This window comes from Syngnathoides biaculeatus, chromosome 9 (assembly GCF_019802595.1).
Source record: "Syngnathoides biaculeatus isolate LvHL_M chromosome 9, ASM1980259v1, whole genome shotgun sequence".
Classification (NCBI taxonomy): domain Eukaryota; kingdom Metazoa; phylum Chordata; class Actinopteri; order Syngnathiformes; family Syngnathidae; genus Syngnathoides; species Syngnathoides biaculeatus.
In genome coordinates, this window is record NC_084648.1 from 12,445,435 (window position 1) to 12,469,999 (window position 24,565).

Below are 24,565 nucleotides of genomic sequence, written 5' to 3' on the forward strand. Positions count from 1 at the left end.
CTAGTTAATCCACCGTGCTACCCTCACAAAAACATATCATTTGAATAGGAATGTGTCGACTTTTTATTTACACTATAGATTTAATTTGCATTATTCCTATAAAAAAATAAAGGCAGTATATCCAGTTTTATCTGTTTTGTCCAGTCCACAGGTTTGCTATTTAGAAGTGGAGTTTTCCCTTTTCAGCAACCACCATTCAAGGCAAGGACGGGTCGTCGTCGTGGTGGTGGTGGTGGTGTGTGTGTGTGGGGGGGGGGGGGGGGGGATCCGATAGCCCTCTTCCTGCTCTCAGCACACGTCACAATAAACGGTCCATTTCCAAAATCCATAATGGACACAAGCACTCTTCTCCCCTCCCGCACTACCTCGCATTAAAGCGTTTTTGCCGATCGTTCGGACGGTCCATCATAGCTGAGTGCACCATCAGCCTTGATTGTGGCTTTCCATTGTTTGTCTTGGGTTTTATTTTCCCGATTTCCCAATGACTTCTTTCTTTCTTTCGGCTTGTCCCGTTAGGGGTGGCCACAGTGCGTCATCTCAGACGAACGCTCATATTTGTTTGGCACAGTTTTTACGCCGGATGCCCTTTGTGACGCAAGCCCTCTTGGGGAGTGGATGTGGTTTAAAAAAATAGCTAGATCGACAGATCAATAAATCGATCAAGAAATTTAAAGGGAATGAGAGAAGCCGCTTTGATTGGACATTATTGAAGTTGGCTGACTTCGCTCCCTCGCTGAAATGACCAACACCCGATATGACCACATATATACACCGGATTTGCGCCTGACACGAAAATAGGATGCTCTCGTATGTGTGTGCTTGAACCACCTTTATGAAGAGGAAAAGCGATACAAAGAACTCTAGGATGATTACCGTTATATTATGTGACTGTACACGTGCCTCGGAGATGAGTTTCGGCAGGCGGTGCGCCTCAGAGAGGAGTGAAGTGGGAAATGTGGGGGTTGGGAGGGATGTTTCCAAAGGGGAGCCCGGTCTGTTACCAAAGGGAGGTGGAGATTTACTATCCCACCCAGTCAAAGTGTCTTGCTGGTACGTTGACACACACACACGCAGACACACACCCTCTCCACAGGAAACCGTGAGCCATAATGCGACGGCACCTCGGAGCAGACGGCCGCCTTTGCTCAAACCAAGAGGGGATCCGGCTGTGACTTTGATAGCGCGTTAATTACTCATGTGATGTGATACAGATGTCTGGGGGCTTCAGCTGAAAGTTTGGCTGACGCTTTCCGAGGGGGCCGGGCGGCAGACAATTTTATAAGAAGCGGTAGGTGGAAGGAGAAAAAAAAAAACGCAAAAAATGTATTTATTATTGATGCGCAGATCAGTTTGTGTGCTGTCACGGGTCCCGGCGGGTGCGGCGTTGATGCTAAACTGTGATGCTACTTGAAGGGCTGGCTGCTAAATAGTTCTTTGTGTACTCTGTGACAGGCGGGACTTTGAAACAGGAATGACTCGAGGGCGAAGGAGACGTGACATGATGCAAAGGGCTTTAACTGCCACGCTGACAGCTTTTTAAAACTTTACCTTCTCGTTTTTTTTTTCTCCACGAGACAAATGGTAGAGTCTTTCGCTCATTTCCATTGTGTTGTGTTGAGTTTAGAGTGGAATACAGGCCATTAGGATAATGTAACTTTAGAGTTTCAATTTCTGTGATTGTTTTGAATCGCTGACTGTAAATAAACCTGACGGTTCGGCATCTAAACAACATTTTCCCAACTGGGAAAAAAAAAATGAAAACAACTTTGTCATAGTATTAAAATAGTGTGCATATATATATATATATATATATATATTATATATATATATATATCTATGGTTATACTGATTTTGAATTATAATAGTTATTTAATTATTTAATAATAATTAATTAAGAATAAATCTCATTTATAATGAATAATTATTATTTAACAAACTATTTTAATGTCTGTCAAAAAATGTTTGATCATAATTTTAATTTTACAAAATTGTTTGTAAAAATGTAACAGTCAGAAAATGGATGGATCTATTCGTATTTTTTTTTTACTTGCTATCTCGGTTCTAAGAAATACATTGGAAAAAAATATTTTTGTAACAACTGTTTTAGCAATCTTTGAATGGTCTGGAGAAGTTATTTAAAATTCAAAAATGGCAACTGAATTAATAATAAAAAAAAATCTAAAACATTTGATTATTAATTTGCTAAATAGTTTATATTCTTCATGACAGGACAGAACTTCGATGAGATAAAATCACCTCTGCTGGTCACTGATAGTATTGCATTCCATTTTCTCCTTGATTGCTTTAAAATGCAATTAATCATCCAAAACTTCTCATAATCATCACTTCATTAAGTGGGTGTAAAATTTGTTATTTAACCAATTGTAGAAAATACTATCGAAAGTGTTTTTCACCAATATCTTATCAATTGTTTGAAAAACTAATCAGGAGTTTGTACATGATTTACTTTATTAAAAAAAATACTTAATACTAATTTAACAGTATTGTAAAATGCAACCTTAGAAGTTGTTCTTTTCACCACAAGCTGAGTGGTTGGTTGCAGCCAAGGAGTTCACTTAATTTTGTTTCAAAACAATTAATCGGCTAGGATTCATAATGGAAGAAGCAAAAGAAGAATTCATATCACAAAATAATTAGTTAATTGACATATTATTAGCAATACAATAATCACAGAATACATTGCATATACATTTAATTGTGTTGATTAAATTATTTATCAATACAAGTAACTTAACTTTTTAGACACATTTGCAAATGCCCTGGGCCATCTTTGAAATAGAAACTGTTGCCCTTGAACACAGAACTTTGCCTACTCCTGGTTTAAACCTTCGGACATTTAAAAAGATGGAAGCTGGCTCTTTGCCTTCATTCTTAACAGCAAATCCAGATGCCACGTTGACTGCAAGTGGTCTCGGCATTATCCATAACCCCCCACCCCCACCCCAGCAAAGTTATTTCACTTCCTGTCAGCTTCCGAACGGGACAGTAGCGCTGCTAGACCCATTTGTTAGAAGTCCTGCTTGAACCTATTAGACCGGGGATTGGAAAACAATTGAGCTCAAGGGCCATTTTTAAATTTTAAAACAAACGTGTACCAGTTCATTTGTAGGTGAGGTATAAATAAATAAATCCATGCATACACACAGAGATGAATAAATAAATAATGGGGTTAAAATGCATATGTAAAAAATTTTCTATTGAAATTTACAACAATAAATAAAACATTGTTAAATGTACATACATTTAACGTTACATTGTTTTACTACCTTTGATAAACCAATTAACCAAAATATAGAGACGACCACAAAGCTGTTTGTCAGTGAAAAAGAGAAGTTGAAAAAAAAAACTATTTAAAATTTAGAAATAATTTGTAATATTGTTTTTTATGAAATAATTTATCAAACAAAACAAAAATATTTCAATTTTTTATGACTTATGAAATGTAAGGGAATTTTGAACTGAAATAGAAGTCTGGTAGCACAAAACCTTCAGGTTACTGTCAAGGATACATGTCCGAAATAGCTTACTAGAACATCTGAAATGGATTCAGAGGAAGTCAGGTGCACTTTAAATTGTGGCACGTGTCTGCTGACTCTGATTTACATAACTTTTAATGTTAATTGATTAATTGTCAGATCACCAGTGATAGGAAAGTGTGCACACTTTTCTCAGTTGTGCATTTTTACATGCCCTCTCGGAAATATTTTTAATTCTACTGAAGCCTGAGATTTGAATTTTTTTTTAAATCTATGCCGTAGACAGAATAGGAATCTATATAAAATTGTAATGGTCATGCTGTTGTTCTTTTTGGTGTGCTCTCTTCTCTTCTGTCTGACTGCCTTTCCAGTAAATACATGATACAAACAACTACAGGAGGAGTATATCAAACTGCTCTGTTGCACAGAAAAATTGTTCTGGCATTAAAAAGCAAGCAGATGCAGTATCCTTCATGTTAAAAAATAATAACACACTTCTCTCCTCTGTTTGTAGCTTTAATGATAACTCGACGGTGGAATCAAAGCGCAGGAAGACAGTGTTCCATAATGGGCGACACGGTCTTGCATATGCTGCTGCTAATGGCTTGTATGGCGCCCAGAGGAATGTGCCAGATAAACAGCATTGGAGCAGCGGAGGAGGACCCGGACCTGGGATATCTCCAGCACTCCTCCACCCCTGAGCCCAGCGCGGGGCCCAGACCCCAGCCAGAGGCCGTGGTGTTGCCCAACGCCACGGTGGCGAGGACGCCCGTGCCGCCGCCCATGTGTTTGGTGACTACGTCCATCAACAGCTACTTCAAGTACATCAACACGCTGATTTCCGTCGTGGTGTTTGTGGTGGGCCTGGTGGGCAACGCCACACTGTTGAGGATCATATACCAGCACAAGTGCATGAGGAACGGGCCCAATGCCCTCATCGCCAGCCTGGCAATGGGGGATCTCATCTACATAGTCATCGACATTCCCATCAACGTATACAAGGTAGAATCTACATCAAATTCTACCACAAGGGTGTCAAACTTGTTCGGACATCATAGGTGTCCATAGGAAGGGGAGGTGTAATGTCCGCGTAAATGTACAGAATGAACCTTCGTCTATACAGTATGCAATTTACTATTTCTGAATTAATTTTTTCCCCCAACATATTGCCAGTTATTCGCAGCAAATCCTACTCTGTTCTTTTTTCGCAAGCCAAAGCAATGACATTATTGCTTTGCTGCCATCTTGTAGCATTTTGGAAGCAAGAAATTATGTTTAGGTGAGTTAAGGAGCGTCACTGAGACAAAAACAAACAAGTAGTTGTGTTTACAACGTCCTACCAACATTTATTTATGTTTACGTAAACATATGGTAAGGTATCACATCTGCAAATCAGAAGCTAAGTTGCACTGTTTACAAAGAAATCCTGTGGCTATGGAACAGCACAGTTCTTTAGGGCTGTCACTGTAGAATTTATTAACATTTATTTTTACCACTGACATTTTAATATATTTATGAGGGACAGTCTTTAATGCTAATTTCAGCTAAATGCTAAACAGAAGGCAAGTCCGATTAGCAACAGCGCGCTAGCGGTTATCATTTTAGGAAAAGATTTAACAACCCTTCGTCTCACTTATATATCGTCTCATATGGGTTTTAGACATGTAACAGTGTCTTAAAAATCACTTACAGACGCTCCTCTGTCGTTTTCTCCAAACTTTATCAGCAGCCCACCATTGCGTCCGTCTGCAATAAATGTCCGTTTGAAACATTACTTCCGGTGGGAGAAATCTCTTCCTGGGTGGAGTGTTCTTTCTAATTTATGTATTTATTTGTTTTTGTTACCCTATTTTCCAGTCAACTTATCTGAGTTATAAGTTATTTAACTGTCACGGTCGGGAGTAGTGAAGGTGAGGAATCGGCAAAGACAAGGATGACCCAAGTGCAGGGAAGCAAGGATGCAGGGCAGGAGTCCATGACTCTCAAAAAATGTTTGATTAATTTGAAATAAAAGAAAACTAATCAGTCTAAGAAAACCTTAAATAAACCTAACCTAGAAACAAGACTTGGTACAGAGAGACAATGGTAAGGGCACAGATAGCTGATGGGTCAACACAAGGGAGGAGGGAAAACGCGAACAAGTGGACACGGCTAACAAAATGAGCACACGATAATTTGAACACAAGAAACAAACAAAACCACCCAACCAAATTGGAGACCATGACAATAAATGTTAATCTTAATTTTGACACCCCTGTACGGCATTTCCAATCTACAATAGCGCATAAGGTATCCTATTCAATTCAGTCAGCATGTATTACTCCTCTGGCTGTTATTTGGGTTTCCAAAGTCTCTCACGGACAGGTTCTTCAAGACAAATTGTTTCGGATGCGTGTGGTGCTGACATCAGCGCCCGCCGATTATCTCAATACGGGAAGCCGCAAAGGCCGCGTGAATAAACTTTTTAATTGATTGTATACAAAAATGTTCGGCCTCTGTGGTGCCTGCCCACCCACCGAGGGTGAAATTATACAACCAAGCAAATCTTTTGTGAGCTTCTTAAAACGTCACGGACGGGAAAGGCCCAGGGTAGGGCGCAAATAGACGGGAAAACGCAATCAGTCCGACCGCCGTTATCTCTCCCTGCCGCCTCCCCCCCCCGCGCGGCCGCATGGGTGATGAGAGGTGCTGGGATACGCTCGGCTAAAATAAACACTGGAATCAGGGCTCCAGCCGCACATGCGTGTCGCCTTGTGCCGACCTGGGACATTAGTCACTATCCTTATTTGGAGGCCTTATGAAAATAGGCGCTCCAGAAAGACAAATCTTTTTTTTTTTTAAAGCAAAAAAATAATAAATAAACGTGATGTGTTGATCCATCACTTCGTATTTGATTGCACTACCCTTCCATCCTGTTTGTAGCTCGCATACATTTTTATATTTATATTGCATGTTCTCCCTCTGTGCTTGTGTGAGGTTTCTCCAGGTGCTCTGGTTTCTTCTCACATCCCAAAAACATGCATTAACTGGAGAGTCTAAATTGCCCATAGGTGTGAATGTGAGTGTGAATGGCCTGCGATTGGCTGGCAACCAGTTCAGTGTGCCTCCTACCCGATGACAGCTGGGATTGGCTCCAGCACTCACACAACACTTGTGAGAGTAAGCAGCTCAGGAAATGGATGGATGGATGGATGGATGGATGGATGGATGGATGGATGGATGGATGGATGGATGGATGGATGGCAAGCGTTTGGTCTCTGTTTTGAAAAAAAAAATTGTTCCCTATCTGCCAAACTGTTGCAAGCACATGTAAAGCAAACTGCTTGGTCTTGAAACTTGAGACAAAAACTAAACTGTCTGAGTACTGTATATTATAAGGTTATACAGCTACTTGAGTAGTAGTGGAATATTTCAACAGCTAGCATATAAACTTCCACTTTTATGTTGAAATGTAATACTTCGTGTTCAAAACAGGACATCTCCACTTCTTAAAATCAAAATTGCATCATTCATTTGTTGCATTATGGCGCCATTAAACAGATTTTACAGAAACTAAGAGCTCATCCATCCCCTCTTCGTCACGCTTATCCTCACTCGGGTCGTGGGTGTGCACGAGCCAATCCCAGCTGACTTTGGTCAAGAGGCGCGGTACACACTAAACTGCTCGCTAGCCAGTCACAGGGCATGCATAGACAAAAAATATATATTCGCACCTACGGACAATTTATTTTGAGGTGTCATGGTGCAGGTGTGGCACGGTGTATCAGCTTGTTAAGGATTGGCCTCACAGTTCGAAGGTACCGGGTTCAATCCCGGACCTGCCTGTGTAGAGTTTGCATGTTCTCCCCGTACCTGCGCGGGTTTCCCCCGGGCACTCCGGTTTCGCCCCCACATTCCAAAAACATTCAACATTAATTGAACACTCTAAATTGCCCCTAGGTGTGACCGTGAGTGCGGCTGTTTGTCTCAATGTGCCCTGCGATTGACTGGCAACCAGTTCAGGGTGTACTCCGCCTCCTGCCCGTTGACAGCTGGTGTAAGCTCCAGCACTCCCCACAACCCGAGTGAGGATAAGCAGCAAAGAAAATGGATGGATGGATGGTGTCACGGTGCAAAAGCTAAGCATACACCCTGCAACCGAAAGGTCGACCAAGTACATGTTGCCGTGGTGTCACTGGGCAAGACACTCAACCCACATAGCCTTTGAATGAACGCGGTTGGATATTTGCTGGTATTCATTTTAATTAACCTGCCATCCATTTTTTGGGGAATATGAAGGAAACCAGAGTACCCAGAGAATTTCACCCAGGCACAGGGAGAAAGGAGCGGACCAGACCAGTGTCACTTGACATAAATGATTTAATTCAATCTAGTATTTAACAAGGATTTTGAAAAAAAATCACTTTTATGGGTTTCCGTTGGCTAAAAGTAGCCACGATAGTGCCAAAAGGAGTGATTTGATGTAAATAGCATAATCATGGAGCAGACAATGGAAATAAGACAAGACACAAATCCAGTCCCTCCGGAAATGTCTTTACCACAGCTAAAAAGGTTAAAAAAAGGAACAGAAATGACCAACGTCCCCCTCAGAGAGTTTTAGGATGATACAAGCGCAACGCAGGGTCACGTTGACTATTTAGCGTGAAACAAAAAAGGAAGTGGACGATGCCCAGACAATGACGCCGGGACTACTTTGGAACATCTCCTCGGATCTGTAACCGCGAAGCCCGAAATAATCGAGGCACTCGTAAAGTTGAAAACCGTGATGCGGGCGCCTTTCCTCTCCCCCTGTGGGAAAATTTAAACAGCAGGCGTAAACAATAGGAGGATCCAGGAAGCTGCGACGCTGGACTCCTTCTCCATCTTGAGCCTAATGCATCTCGTATCCTCTCGAAGGAAAAGCGCTAAGACGACACACGGCCTCGACGCTCAAGTCCGATAAGTAGGCCGTGCAGGGCTTTAAGAGCTCCTTGTGATTTTTGAACTATAAAACAGGATGCGTTGGGTATCAAATGAGACGTTAAAAGTCAGCTCGGTAAATGGGAAAACGCGGCGGGGCGGGAAGCCATTATGCGTACAGGAAAAGGGAAATAGACCGTCTCGCACTCCTGTGGGAACACTTTGGAAAAGATGTTTGGAAAGAGATCTTTGGTGTCGGACCTGGAAGATGCTGCGCTATCACTGGCCGGCCGATATGTCAGTGTCATGAAAATGCATTCAATGAACATGCATGTTTTGGGAATGTGGGAGGAAGAGCAATCCCACACACACATACAGATTCAAACCGACCATCCAGGACTTGGGGCAAAATTATATTGAATATTCCCACTCAGCATCTGACTGTTTATCACTGAAAAAACAAGCCAAAAATATAAATAACATGTACATACAGTACTTGCCAGGTGTTATTGATGTTTATGCTGCACTGTCATTGGCTGGTCAACGTGTCAGTTATTAATATGTAGTAATAACAGGATTGGGGTAAAGTTGCCCATATTCATTATTCCAACAATAGCCGGTCTTAGTGGCGCTACCCCACCATAGGGGTGGTCACCATTAAAAATATTGTGAAAAAATGAAAATATTTTTAAATATAAATGTGTCACTGTTCTTTTTTTTTGAATACGAGTATAAAGTTAAAGAATAAACTCATTTTAGTCATCTCTGTTGTCTGAAATTATGACTTATTTCCGGTCTGGGGTGCAGAAATCCTTACTCAACGACTTTCTTTTAAAGTTTAACATGCACAATATGTCACAAACCTCCTTTACGGGGGCGGACCCAAATGCAGGACTTCTAGACAGAGGCATAATGTTCAACGTAGTTTATTCCGGAAACTGGGTCATGCACGGTGGAGCAGTCCAACAAGGCAGAGGTACAGAAACGCTAGGCTAGGCGGGATCCAAAAGACATGCAGCAAGGTCCAATGACTCTGGAGCAAACTCGGAACTCAACAGGACAGGAACAAACGAAAGGGCAAAGAATCACTGTGACTAGGGTTACTCTAACTTACAGGTAGAAGCGAAGAGTCCCACAGGCAATGAATGCAACTCACGCAAGGCAACGAACTGGCAAATCCCAGTCACAAAGAGTCACCGCCCAGAACAGTGGTGTGGCCACGCCCCTTTTGGCAGTGGCCAAGTCTTGCTCATGACACAGAAGTACCGAGGTGGGGTGCAACGCTCCAGTGCCCTCAAGTTACTTACGTACTTCACATTACGTTACATTACTCTTTCTCTCATGCACACATCTTTTTGCCGTTAGCATTTTGTGGTCAACGTGTGTCAACATGTCAAAGTCCAGTCGAGTCTAGTTCATCAGAATCCACTGTTGGAATAACTACTTATTTATTTTTAGTCATCTAGTTTTACCTACCGTCCCAATTTTGAAATCAGTTGATAGTTTACTTTTAATCTTACTCAGTACCGACAAATCCAGATATCACTCGTCTCTCTCCTTCAAGGTATTTAACATGATTAATATGTCGTGGATAAGATTAATACGTTTGTAATATCTTTCTCTGTGTGACAATTCTTTAGTGTGAAAGCGACGTTTTATTACGATTTTGCTTGCGCTGTGCAAAAGGGCCGAGAAAGACCGCGATCTTCGGCAGCCATCTTTCTTCGTCGTTACACGTAAAACACGAACATAAAAGGGTTTTTCCAAATTGGGACACAATTGCTGAGATCCAAGTATCCAATCCGACAACCAATCAGTTAATTTTTTGATTACGACGCTCGTTCTAAACTTTTTGTTTTTTAGGTACGCCGCAAATCCGCAGTCATCTATGATTTGATTGTGATTTATCGTTTTCCCTCTTCCAGCTCCTGGCGTCACGGTGGCCATTTTATGACAGCGTCTTTGGCTTGTTCCTCTGCAAGCTGGTCCCCTTCCTGCAGAAAGCCTCAGTGGGCATCACCGTCCTGAATCTGTGCGCCCTCAGCGTCGACAGGTCAGTGCTTGGATAGTCAAAGTTGAACTCCGATGCGCACGAAAAAAAAGGGAATCGTAAAAACGGGAGGTTTTTAATTGTATATTTCCATGTACGGACCAGCTGCAGGAATAATTGAAGGCACAGTTATATACAGAACAGTACCAGTACCACAACAAACCCCGCCAACAGGTTCACCAGGTCTTACCTAAAAATGTATTTTTAACACTCAAGTGAGGCGTCTATGGAAGTAAATATGTGCAAGCAGGATTTGAATTTGAAATGTAAAGTGATCATATTTTCAATAGTTGTATTTCAGTGTTAACAATTCAACTGGCTGCAATTCGCTGTCTAAAATTCACCGTCTGTGCCAGGGTTACTTCAGGTCAGAACCAAACAGCCAGCCAATCCAGTTCTTAGTATGTGACGTCACGTGACTAAGAAAGCGCAACTGCTATTGGCTGGGTGACCGGTTCTGACCTGAAGTAACCCTGTCTGGTGGCACAGACAGTGAATTTTAGACAGCGAATTCCAGCCACTTGAATTGTTAACACCGAAATACAACTATTGAAAATGTGATCACTTTACATTTCAATTTTATTTGAGGCATTTCAAATTCAAATCCTGGTGGCACATATTTACTTCCATTCCTATCAACCATTTTTGCAGAAGAACAAATGATAATGTGATTGCTTTTCTTTTTTTGTTGTCATTTGGGAGGAACAGCCCAAACAAAAACAAAAAATCACTTATTTATGAAACTTTCCTCCCACACCCCAAAAAAATGCAACATTAATTGGACACTCTAAATTGCCCCTAGGTGTGATTGTGAGTGTGGCCGTTTGTCTCTATTTGCCCTGCTATTGTCTGGCAACCCATTCAGGGTCTACCCCGCCTCCTGCCCGTTGACAGGTGGGATAGGTTCCAGCACTCCCCCCGACCCTCGTGAGGATAAGCGGCAGAAAATGGATGGGCGGATGGATGCATATGTAATTTTTAATAATCTGGTAAGATGGTTGAGAACAGTTTGTCATTTTGAAGCAGGTCCACATAGGTACATAAAAATTGGGACAGCAACACAAATCTCCATCTCGAAAGAGCAAACGGGGTCAGTAGGAAAAATGTTTTATCCTCGTTTTTATTATTTCCTTTGATTTTTAAAACTTCAGTGGCTCAATTTGACCCGCAGTAGGTCACAGGAGGATTAAAGAAGCAGCGATTGCATTATTTTACGAGATCACGAGTCTTTTGGAACCTTAGATTTACTGCGCATTATCACGGAGGGGGATGATTTATGATTTATTTTATTTTTTTCCTTTTGTTGGAAACTTTCATTAGACTTTGATGGTTTGCATTGTGCATATAATTATTTATACAAGCGTCAAAAGCTGTCTTAAGAGCAAACGCGGTGCGGTCAAGTTCCCCTCGTCCCGTGGTCGTTAATAGGAAAAAAAATAAAATAAAAAATAATGATGCCGAGTGCAGCAGACACAACCGGCTAGATAAGAGCCTTTCGTTTAATGACCTTCTTTTATGGGAAATAGAGATGATGCGGTCGAGGTCTTGTTTTTGCAAAAGTTGGTTCGATTAAAAAAAAAAAAAAAAAAAGAAGAAAGAAAGATGGTGGGGGGGTTGTTTTAGGTCAGGGTTATTGTAAGTCCCCAGGAAATAAAAGATGAACGCTGTAATGTGATGCGATACAGACACACACAGTCACAGTATGGTACTGTACTCGAGTAGATTTGTCAGGTTATCTGTGCTGGAGTATTTATTTTTCGAATGCCTTTATTACTTTTAGTCCGAGTATTCGAGAAGAAATTTCTGTGATTTCTACTCACTGTGCTTTGTCAAAATAATCTCATTACTTTTTTTAAAACTTTTGCAGATAATGACGCAACTTTTGTTTCGTTTTGTGTATTTGGATGTTACAAGATGATTGGACGAACAATTTTCAACGCTCGTCCAAAGTCCAAATCATCCATCCATCTATTTTCTTAGTCGCTTATCCTCACAAGGGTTGTGGGAGGGTTGGAACCTATCCCAGCTGTCAACAGGCAGGAAGCGGGGTACACCCTGAACTGGTTGCCAGCCAATCGCAGGGCACATGGAGACAAAAAGCCGCACTCACAATCCCACCTTGGGGCAATTTAGAGTGTCCAATCAATGTTGCATGTTTTTGGGATGGGGGAGGAAACCGCAGTGCCCGAAGAAAACCCACGGAGGCACGGGGAGGACATGCAAACTCCACACAGGTGGGGCCGGGATCGAACCCGGGTTCTCAGAACTGTGAGGCCAACGCTTTACCAGCTTTACCACTGTGCCGCTCAAGTTTAAATAATAAAAAATAATTAGGAAAAAAATAATTATGTTCTCCCTATATTGCAGGGGTTTCAAACTCATTTTTATCGCGGGGCACATTGTAGTTACAGATTCTGTCAGAGAGTGAAAATCTTAAATTGACCCATCATATTTACACATTAAATTCATCAACTAGTTTTGGATTCAGAAATCAAGGGCAAAGGGTTTTCAACTATTGTTGATGTTTGGTAATATAAAAATGCTTGCAATATCTCAACGTCATCATTTATGAAATGACAGTTTATCTAACAAAAAAAAATCACGGAAGTTGATACGCATGATTTGCCTTCGCGGGCCACATAAAATCATGTGGAGGGACGCATCTGGCCCCCGGGCCTTGAGTTTGACACCTGTATTATATCGTGAACGCTCACTTGTCGTGGTCGCGTCTGGAAACGAGAACATACTGGGATACGGTACCGCCAAATTGTTTTGATTTTTAAATGTAAAAAGCAACATAAACTTGTTCTTTGTGCTAAAAAAAAAATAATAATAATAATTGCACAAAAAGATTACAGTTGCAAGTAAACGCAATAAAACAATTTTGAATGTAACGCTTATGTTGTTGCGGACCAATGAAAAGTATCAAAGACGTCCATTTATTCATTTTCATTGAATGTATTCACTCCCCGACCAAAAAAAAGTGTATTTTCTACTAATTATGGTTATTTTCATGTTATTGAATGTTTTGATAAAATTTCATTGGTCTTGTGTTTTCTCTCTAAATTTGAATATTCCTTTTAAAATTGACAATAATTGTCCTCAGAACTGTGAGGCCAACGCTTTCCAGCTGATCCACTCTGCCGCTCCCAAGTCCAAAGCAGGTTTAAAAAAAAAAAAAAAGAAGAAAAAAAAAACTATATAATTGACATTTTTACTTTTGTACTTAAGTTATTTTCACCAGCTATAATTCTTACTTTTACTCAAGTAGGCTAAAAGCACTTGAATCAATACTTTTACTCATGTTTTATTTTACACAAGTATGTGTACCACTTTGTTTCCATATTAGAGAACGACAGAAAAAAAAAAGGGGCGGATTCGTTTAGCGCTTCGTGAAATATACATGCGGCCACGTTGTCGAACAGAGAGATTCAAATACGGCATGAAAAATACATTGTTTTGTCCATGAAATCTTGATGCGTCATTTTACTAAAACATTTTCGACGAGCGCTGTTCTATTAATGAAACAAACAAGCAAACACGCCGACGGGCGGAGCCCCTCCCCGCTCCGCCGACGACAGAGGCCGGGGTCTGTTCGGCGGCGTCACGTAAATAAATATTAGATATTTTAGATAAACAATTGATCATCTCTCCACATGGATTCCTGAAAGTTTGATTCGTCCGTGCTGACTCGGCAGTTTATGCTGCCGCCGCCGTCTCTCCACGCACAGAGAAAGAGAGAGAGAGAGATGACAACGTGTTTGCTCTGTCAACACTATGGAGAAAATTAATTCCTATTTTTGGATAATGGATGGCCCGGCGGCACGGTGGTGAAGCTGGTAGAGCGTTGGCCTCACAGTTCTGAGGTCTAAGGTTCAATCCCGGCCCCTTCCTGTGTGAAGTTTGCGTGTTTCCCCTGTGCGTGGGTTTCCTCCCACATCCCAAAAACATGCAACATTAATTGGACACTCTAAATTGCCCGTAGGTGTGATTGTGAGTCCGACTGTTATCTGTCTCGAAGTGCCTGCGATTGGATGGCAACCAGTTCAGGGTGTACCCTTCCTCCTGCCCGTTGACAGCTGGGATAGGCTCCAGCATGTCCTGTGACTCTTGTGAGGATAAGCGGGATGATTTATTTTGTGAAAAATGCTTACTGTCAGTGTATCCCAGCTGATTCAATAACTTTCTGACTTAAATATGAATATTGTTGTAACCCAAAAAAAAAAATTGCCTGCCAGTGGATCTATTATTTGCATAGCGGGGGTCTACTGTGCATTGGTGTCAAGGAAGTATGTTGAAGTCAGAGTGATGTTGTTAGATGAGTTGGAAATTACATGAAACTGTTTAGGGATCATTGTTTGTGCTATAGTTACAGTTTAAACTATTAATATAGAGTACAATTCTAGTGGGGCGGCACCGTGTATCAGCTGGTAAAGCATTGGCCTTACAGTTTCTAGGTCCCGGGTTCGATCCTAGACCCACCTGTGTGGAGTTTGCATGTTCTCCCCGTGCCTGCGTGGGTTTTGTCCGGGAACTCCGGTTTCCTCCCACTTCCCAAAAACATGCAACATTAATCGGACACTCTAAATTGCCCGTAGGTGTGATTGTGAGTGCGACTGGTTCCTGTTTCTATGTGCCCTGCGATTGGCTGGAAACCAGTTTAGGGTGTACCCCGCCTCCTGCCCGTTGACAGCCAGGATAGGCTCCAACCCTCCCACAACCCTTGTGAGGATAAGCGACTAGGAAAATGGATGGATGGACATTTTTAAGAGTGCTTTGCTAGCGTTTTTTTTTTTTTGCAATAAGCGTCAGGTGCTCGGTAGTGGGGAATTACTCTACATAAAAGTAACTACTGGTTTCCGCGCATATTTGGATCAAGATGGGGATCAAAAATTAAAATCAGAGCTCCGTTTCTTCCCCCGTGGCAGGTACCGAGCCGTCGCGTCCTGGAGTCGAGTCCAGGGCGTCGGGATCCCGCTCCTCACAGTCATGGAAATCCTCAGCATTTGGGTCCTGTCGATGGCGCTGGCCGTCCCCGAGGCCGTCGGCTTCGACATGGTCAGCTTCAACTACCGGAACCAAACGATCCGCACCTGCATGCTGCAGCCCAAGTCGGACTTCATGGTGGTAGGTGGCCGTCGCGCTTTTTATCATTTCCAGTGTTTGGTGTTGACTCAGGGCCAAAACGTGTTTTGTCGTCTTTTGGCTAGACAAAGCGTTTTAAAAGCGAGATAGGAGGCACACCTGCATGCGTGTATCGACTGTTTGGATGCAGAAAGCGAGAACTCCACCGACTCTCCCGTGTTCTGTGGGTCTGAGTCGATTCTCGGGTGTTGTCGCCCTCCCGCCCCCACCCCAAGGACATAATTGATTACAGGCTGAGTACAATTACCGAGACCTGAAACCTGAAGCCTCGAAAACCCGAGGCCACATGTGCAGATTTAATCCATATGCGGCCTAATGGAGTAATCACTCTCAGACAGTAGAAACAACATACTGGCGTCTTATTTAAAAAAATAAAAATAAAAAATGTCTTAGAGCAGATTATGAGGCTAGAGACTCCTGCACTATGCAGCGGTGGGAAGTAGCAAAGTAAAAATATCATAAACATCATTACTTTACTTAAGCAGGGATATATATTTATTATTATTGTGATTATTTACTTTTTACCTTTAAAACTGCATTTGAACTGTACATTGTGTTCTTTCCACTATCAAAATAGGCTAGTTTTTATTTTTTTTAAATCTCCATAGATGACTATACAGCCTAGAAAATACATAAATACCGAGAGGTAAAGATCTTGAGAACAGATGGAAAAAAAACAGACAAAGCAGTCACATGGCGGAATGTGAATCAAGACGGCATTAAGGAGGACTGAAACAGATTTTGAGACGTGCGGTGTTTTTTTTCCGTGGCCTTTTTTCAAAGAATTGTTTGATGTCAGCTATCAAGAATCATTCGTAATGTTTTCATTATGTCTTGTGCCAGTCTTAAAACCGTCTTATCTCTAAAAAAAAAAAAAAAAAGAAAAAAATGGGGGCGGCATGGTGACGCAGCTGGAAAGCGTTGGCATTGCAGTTCTGAGGTCCCGGGTTCAATCCCGGCCCCACCCGTGTGAGTTTTCTCCGGGAACTCTGGTTTCCTCCCACATCCCAAAAACATGCAACATTAATTGGACACTCTAAATTGCCTGTAGGTGTAATTGTGAGTGTGGCTGTTTGTCTCTTATCTGCCCTGCGATTGTCTGGCAACCAGTTCAGGGTGTACCCCCACTTTCTGCCCAATGACAGCTGGGATAGGCTCCAGCACTACCGGGACCCTTGTGGGGATAGGCGGCGGCTAAGAAAATGGACGGGTTGGGAAAAAATGGTTACGAGTAAAGTATCTTTTTTCAGTTACAAATATTGGCCAATTGAACCAAAACACATTTTTAGCCATCTGTACACAATGCTATAATAATACGATATGATAATATATGCTGAGTATGGTACATTTTGTTTAAATTTTCCTCATGTTTTTGTCATGTTATATTGATTCTGAAGTACTCCAGATAAAGTATATGCCACAGTTACATGGTGTTATATTGGGTTTATAAATATAATTTTATCATTGTGAAATGATAGTGGTGGTCTTAAAAGGTGGATTAAGTTGCCTAAATGCCCACTGAAGGCCCCGGTAACAAACGCACAACCCACTCTTAAGTAGTGGAGTAGAATCAGTACCAGATTATTTTTTTTAAGACAAGTATCTGTACTTGTACAGACTTTGAGTAATTTGCCACCTTTGGAATGACATCGCATGAATAAATAATTACCCCGTGGCTAACATGGTTGTTTCCTCCATTTCTTTCAACCCACGCCTCTTCCTCAGTTCTACAAGGATGCGAAGGACTGGTGGCTGTTCGGTTTCTACTTTTGCGTTCCGCTAACCTGCACCGCCATCTTCTACACCCTGATGACCTGCGAAATGCTCAACAACCGGAACGGCAGCCTGCGGATCGCCCTGACCGAGCACCTCAAACAGGTTGGAAAAGAATCATTCCGAAAGGCATTCATTCAGTCAAGAAGCCGCTCTTGACCTACTTACAATTCTGCCCCCCCCCCCCCTCACAACTCTTGATCGTCCCCTAACCCACACCATACCTCGGCTCAAAAGTATCCAGAGGGTAAAATTTGCCAAAAATTTGAATGTGTGTTTTCAAACCTGAACAAAGTTGTTCGCTTTCTGAGTTTAATGGTTTTGTAAACAACTGCAGGTCCGGTTGTTTGGTTTCAAGGTAAAGTAAAAATGTCCAAGAAAACCATAATACATCGAGGAATAGCAAAATGTAAACAATAGATATAGTAGATAGAAAATTGGATAGCGGAACAGATGGCTTTTGGAGAACGTAGCAGTATTGTTGCCAAAATGGTTAGTTAGCATAGCGGATAGATAGATAGATAGATAGATAGATAGATAGATAGATAGATAGATAGATAGATAGATAGATAGATAGAGATAGATAGATAGATAGTAGATAGATAGATAGATAGATAGATATATAGATAGATAGATAGATAGATAGATAGATAGATCGATAGATAGATAGATCGATAGATAGATAGATAGATAGATAGATAGATCGATAGATAGATAGATAGATAGATAGATAGATAGATAATCTAAGATTGCTCGTGAGAATGGGAAAAACAGACAGGCAATGATACGGCATAGACACACCCTGAGATAGCGAGCTCGCTAGCTAGCCGATAGACTGGTAGTGAGACAGACAAACAGTTCAAGAGACAACTTGTGGAATAGTGAACTCGATTGTTAGCACAATAGAGCTATAGATAGGTACAGTATAGCTAGTTACAGTACCCAGACATATGATCCATAAGATAGATAAATACTCAACTAAAGGCGTATATGTCTTCTGTTAGCCAAAGGGCCCCATAAAATGTGTTTAGAATAACACAGTTGGAAAAACTCAGAACGCAGAACTTAATGGACCGTTTGCTTTTTGTCTCTAGATTCCTTTGTTATGAAAGGACCTCTCTGCTCTAGTAGGAAAATGTCATGTTACCCCCCCCCCCTCCCATTGCAGAGAAGGGAAGTGGCCAAGGCCGTCTTCTGCCTGGTCCTCATATTCGCCCTCTGCTGGTTCCCGTTGCATCTCAGCAGGATCCTCAAGAAGATGGTTTACTACCAGAATGACGAGATGCGCTGCGAGCTGTTCAAGTGAGTCGAGGGAGACCACAAAGTTTTTTTTTTGTCATTATTTTACTTGGTATACATGCAGCTCAAGTTAATATTTATGCTGCTTTCCTATATTTCTAGCTTCCTTCTGGTCATGGACTACCTAAGCATCAACCTCGCAACAATAAACTCCTGCATCAACCCCATCATTCTCTACTTTGTCAGCAAAAAGTTCAAAAACTGTTTTAAGGTAAAGTACAACAAACCCCAGCGAATGTTATCTAGATTTTACCAGAGCTGCCGCTGCTTTACCGAAGGGGGAAACTGAATCAGATTTCCTTTTTCGAAGGCCTCGAAATAGCTGAAAATTTGCCATCTTTTGTGAGAGTGTATGTCTTGGCAGAAATATGCCGTAATTTCCCGCCTATAAGCCGCGACTTTTTTCCACACGCTTTCAACCCTGCGGTTTATGCGGTGATTCAGCTAATTTGTCCATTTTTTTTCTAACGGCCACAAGGTTGGCACTCGAGCAGAAAAAGAGTGAGACCAGTGGAATGTTTGTGCCTAGGAAGTGACTTTTACCGTTCCGGCCCTGTTAGCGCTGCGCTGTTACTGCCGTGTCTCAGTGATTTTTACCATATGTTTTTTTAACCGGCCCCGTTAGCGCGGCACTAGTGTTATCATTAGTGCTGCATTAGCGTTAGCGCGGCGCTAGCATTAGCAGTAGCATTATAGTGCAGCAGCGCTAGCGTTAAACTCTCTGTGTACCATCTTTCTTTGTAAATATCTCGTGTTTCAATGTGGGTTTCGATTTGGGCACTTGCCGCTTTTACACAGCTGCGGCGTATGTATGTACCAAATGGTATTTCCTTTACAAATGTACTGGGTGAGGCTTATAACCAGGTGCGCTCTGTAGGCCGGGAATTACGGCAACCAATATGTATTTTAGGCCTTCCAAACTCAACCCTTGAAAGATTAGCAAAAAAATGGCCTCCCAAACACCAGATTCAGGGATCAACATGAAATGTGAAAATTGAACAGGAAGTCAGCCGAAAATTGAACAGGAAGTCGGTCTTTTGGATGGAACTCATCATGTGGGTCAAATAAATTTTTGATTGAGGGCTTATTCATTAGCGAAAGTCTACTAACATTTTCAAAAGGTCAACGCTTTGTAAGAAAATGTCCAAAATATCACTTTTTGGCATTTTGAATGGTGTAAACATAAACAGTCCTGAAGAGGCTAACATGAACCATGTGTTTTGCTCGCGACTCCCAGACTAATCAAGTCCGACACCGAGGGAATGACTCTTCTTATGCAATACGTACGATGATTTATAAATTCACATTGTTTTCAAACTGCTGCAAACTGTCAAAGGCCTTGAGACAAAACACGCCTCGGGGCAAGCGTAACCCTATATACGGAAAGACCTCTTTGCAAATACTCCCCCGTTGCTAAAACGCTGTCTGTGCTCTCTCCGCATGTTCCCCGCAGTCGTGTTTGTGCTGCTGGTGCTACTCGGACAGCCAGCTGAGCAGCATCGGAGCGATGAACGGCACTAGCGTCCAGTGCAAAAGTCCCGAGCCAAACAACCTCCTCACCGACCGCAGCCTGCGCAAAGACAGCGACTGAACAAGTGGCGCTCAGACATTGTTATAAACAGTTATCCCACCGAAATATATGCATTATGGTGACACTTTTTCTGAAATACACAAGTACTAACGATGCCGCCTCGCATGAAACTGGCAGAGGCGCCGAGGAAAAAAAGGTTTCAAAGGAACACACGAGTTGCCCGGAGGACTTTGGAGTCAAGGGTTGCATTTAAACTCTGCGCTACCGTCACGGTTCCAGTAAAAAGAGGCAGGACAGCGCGACGCGATGGAAACGAAGACAACCATCTGTCGGAGGAAATGAGCGCTCGCTTGCGTCCGTCCCGGGAGTCGAAGAACAGGAAAGCGTGTTAGCGACGACTGATTCTCCGTCGAACGTGGCCCGTGGATGTGCTCATTATTCATTTAGCCTCATTGTCTCACCGACTTCTCGACTTAAAAGTCGCCCGACGTTGTGAATATTTCACAAATGGATGGTCACGTAGAGTGCATAGGAAAGATTTCCTCATGGAGCAACGTGGCGGCGACACTATATTTAGGATATTTATGCTTGTGTAATCCACAAGACATTTATGTGCACTCTTATAAAGAGTAATAAGTATTAATTCATGACAAAGGCCGGATACCAAGAACACAGTGAACCCCCGCGTATTCACCGTTCGGCGTTTGCAAATTTACACATTTTAGGGGGAAACTATCCTCCGTTATATGCTGAGAAAAAAAAAAATTACATAATTGCTGTTTTGGCACTCACGCCAAAGCCATGTTTAATAAATGGATAGCAATTTGGTGCCATCTGTTGGCATCTTGCCAAGCCACTATGTTGAAATGCAGGGACGGGCTTCATTTAGTCAGGCTTTAGCGTTCCATCCATCCATTTTCTTAGCCGCTTATCCTCACAAAGGTTGCGGGAGTGCTGAAGCCTATTCCAGCTGTCTACAGGCACACCCTGAACTGGTTGCCAGCCAATCGCAGGGCTTTAGCCTTGTCTCAACGAAAGAAAAAAAAAAAAGTTATTTACTGCCATCTTCTGGTATCCAAAGGCAATTAACAAAACTTTTTGGATGGGCTTTGGTCACTCACAATTTTTTTTTGCCATTTGGGGTTCACTGTCGTAATAGTATTAGTAGCAGTAGGATACAACAGCCTGCAAATCATATCGCAGAGTAAACACTAAACATTTATATTCTTCAATCATTCATTTTCTGAGCCGCTTATCCTCACGAGGCTACAACCTGTACTCGCTGCCAGCCAATCGCAGGGCACATAGAGACAGGCAACAGTCGCACTCATAATCATGTATAAAAAATTAAAAATCATTTTATTTGATGATCTGCCTTTGCTGCCAGGCGGAATTTTCTATATTAGCCGGGCTGACTACGCTGCTAACTATCTGGTACGCTAAAATACCAGCTACTAAGCTGCAACAAACAGAAAGAGCTCTTTTTCCTTGAAAATTTGAAGTGAGAATATACACTAGCCGCACTAAGTATTTTATTTTACTTCCTCTAAACCAGGGGTGTCAAACAAATTTTTGTTGCGGGCCACATTGTAGTTACGGTTTCCCTCGGGGTGCCGTCATGACTGTGAAACCAAAAAAATCTTTAACCGCCTCATCATATTAACACATGAAATTTCTGAACTAGAAATTAACAATTGTTCATGTTTTGGTAAAACAAAACAAAAAATGCTTGCAATATCTTAATGTAATCTTTGTGATATGACAATTAGAAATGTTGGCAGCGATTTTAACAAAAACCATGGAAGTTGATTAACATGATTCGCCCTCGTGGGCCACATACAATCATGCGGCGGGCCGGATCTGGCCCCCGGGCCTTGAGTTTGACACCTGTGCTCTAAACTTTCAAATTCACATGTCCAACTAACTGCTCAATGTTTCTGTACTTTTTTGCTAAGGTCAAATTCCAATTGACTGCATTTTACATTCATCCTGTATGTTCACCCAGAAGTATTTGTGAGCATTGTGTGTATTTTTATTTTTTCGTCTGTGTGTTTCAAGACTGATGAGTGTATCGTTAGTTTGAGCGTTTTGCACACGGTGTACAGAAGGACCCTCCATATATGTACAGACGTTGCCGTTGCTAACATTGCTATTAAGCATCACTTCTTAGCTCAATAAATCAATGTCCAGCGCAAGTTTATTGCCCCCAGCCCGTTTGCTAATATAAGCTCCTCAGGGGGAGTCAAAAGTTGGGCTCGTCGCTCCATTCGGCCTCTGTGAGAAAAAAAAAAAAGACATCTGGGAGCGATTCCGAGCACACGGTGACCCGCTGTGACCGATTCGAAGGGCCCGAGGCTTCCTGATCCCCGTTCGCAGAGGATGTGGGAATTTGAGACCAGGAACTCCATTGTTGACTGTTGCCAAAAACGGGATCAACGGGGGAGCTCCAGATTTGCTCGATTCCCGGCTCGACGTGGCAGGAGCGCGTCTGTTTTCTTCGCAAACGTCGCCCTTATGATCGGAAGGGTTGGAATATAAACTTAAAGTGCCACTGTCATGAAATGTATCATTTTTAGTATGTTATTTATGAAAAAAAAAGGCAACCGGAATGGACCCGTCCATTTTTTCACCACACAACATGATTTTGACGTATGTGGTATTTTGTCACTCCCGCCATGAAAATCCTCTCGAGGGATTTGTGTTCGACAAGAAGCAGGAAGTGACGTTGTTAGCAGGAGCGCACCCAGGAGGTCTCGTGTGGTTATACTAGTTTTACCTGCTGCAAGGTAACTCGTTGTTCCTTCGTGTTAGCCAAAATGCCGGCTCGCTGTATTGCTGGATGTGTTCGAACACTTGGGAGGATGGATTCATTCTTCATATTTATCAAAAAGACCCGGTTCGTCGTGAAAAATGGATTGCACGGGTGCAAAGGACAAGAGGTTTGTGGGTTCCAAATGACAGGTAGGTGACCCTAAAAAAATTGTTTGGGGATGGGGGGACGTAATTCTCTCAGAATGTAACAAAAGAGCTGCGCACATAAGCGAGATGTTCTAAATGTGTCGATGTACACGTTGGCGCCGAGCACGATTTCAGCCGGGCTGGCTCATACACACTGTCTGGGAGTCTGTTGTTACTTAGAAGTGATCCGCATATCATCTAAATATGGCTCGAAACGATACAGTAATATTCCCCCGGTCACTTCACTCGATTGTGAGATGTTCTCTTCTTCGAAAAGAGCTTCCGTGTCCAATAGTCAGTGGCACAGCGTGTTTTCAATGGCGAATGTTGCGGTGTGACATCACGGACAGACGTTGCAGGCAATATGGCTACCACTTGGATGTCGAATGAGACTTCCGCAACTTTGCGCATGGATGACGCGCTCTCCGCTCATATTTATTTTTTCGTATGGACATTGAAGTGAATAATGTTATGTGTATTTTTCATTACAATATCTATTTTAGAATGATTATAGGCATGACACTTGACCTTTAAGAAAAGCTTCAAGCAAGATTCAGTCAGAAAATACTATGTTTTCAAAAATAATGAAATACAATATTACAATTTTTTCCCCCCTGTAAAACGGCAACTTGATTCGTAAGAGAGTTTTGTAAAATTGTGTCTCGCTACCACAAGCTTCAAAGGTAAAATTGTGACATCGTTGTCATGTGTTTATGCACGATTTGGAATTTAATCTCATCAAATAAATACTGTTTCTCATAAAATTCCACTTTCCTGGGAAAATTAAAAACAAGATGTAATGTCGTAAGACTGCCGAGAAAGGAATAAAGCGGACATATCCATCCATCCATTTTAGAGTTGCACTTTGGCTGATACACAATCTATGTAATCAGTCTCCTCCTTTGTTGCGCATTCTTATAATCAATATTATATTCCCCACTGTGAGACATATTCAGCATGGGGGAAAAAATAAAAAGAAGAAATTGGACGCACGCCACGTCCTTTCTGCTAAAACACCTTTCGGCTGTGATTAAACGCGACATATGTTTATCCACCCTAACCCTTGTGGCTTTACCCTGCCCGAGCGTCCCTCTGAGGGATCCAGTCGCTCGTGTGACTCGTGGCAAAGATGATGTCTTATTCATAAAAAGCCAAAAGGAGAAATTCAAACATTCATGAACAATCTGTCTGGAAACGACCACGAGGGTTGTTGTGGCGGTGGAGGAAAAGTTCTGTCTCTCTCCCGCAGATGAACATGCAGTAAGAACGTCTAAAGTCGTAATATAAAATAATGATAATAATATTTTTTTCTTGTTCTGGATGGAAAATATGCTCCAAAAGTTAATAAATTAAAGTTAATAAATCTGTGATGGCAGAGTGGAAAACTTTTTTTTTTTTAAATCACTATACAAG

At 42.0% G+C, this 24,565-nt stretch overlaps 1 protein-coding gene and 1 long non-coding RNA gene across 3 annotated transcripts in view; one reads left to right on the forward strand and one right to left on the reverse strand.

Moving 5' to 3' along the window:
• The window catches only part of LOC133505767 (uncharacterized), a 76,949-nt gene extending 67,830 nt beyond the window's left edge, over positions 1–9,119 (reverse strand). Inside the window, exon 1 of the long non-coding RNA XR_009796333.1 lies at positions 5,188–9,119. This is a non-coding gene — a long non-coding RNA (uncharacterized LOC133505767). The remainder of the gene's footprint in view (positions 1–5,187) is intronic.
• Positions 1,060–22,755, forward strand: ednraa (endothelin receptor type Aa). 2 transcript variants are annotated; one of them, XM_061829208.1, is made up of 9 exons: positions 1,060–1,288; positions 1,453–1,581; positions 4,012–4,499; positions 10,322–10,449; positions 15,375–15,573; positions 17,317–17,469; positions 18,533–18,666; positions 18,766–18,874; positions 20,117–22,755. In XM_061829208.1, the coding sequence occupies exons 3-9, from the start codon at positions 4,017–4,019 to the stop codon at positions 20,252–20,254; spliced, it is 1,344 nt and encodes a 447-aa protein (XP_061685192.1). In that variant the 5' UTR covers positions 1,060–1,288; positions 1,453–1,581; positions 4,012–4,016; the 3' UTR covers positions 20,255–22,755. The 2 variants fall into 2 exon arrangements, with proteins under 2 accessions (XP_061685192.1, XP_061685191.1); XM_061829207.1 differs by lacking the exon at positions 1,453–1,581.
• The last annotated feature ends 1,810 nt before the right edge of the window (positions 22,756–24,565 follow it).

Excerpts from the sequence above, each read along its gene's own strand:
- ednraa (XM_061829208.1), top strand. The coding sequence starts at position 4,017 with ATGATAACTCGACGGTGGAATCAAAGCGCAGGAAGACAGTGTTCCATA. Across the intron at positions 17,470-18,532 it reads TGACCGAGCACCTCAAACAG|AGAAGGGAAGTGGCCAAGGC; the intron begins GTTGGAAAAGAA and ends CTCCCATTGCAG. Across the intron at positions 18,875-20,116 it reads AGTTCAAAAACTGTTTTAAG|TCGTGTTTGTGCTGCTGGTG; the intron begins GTAAAGTACAAC and ends TGTTCCCCGCAG.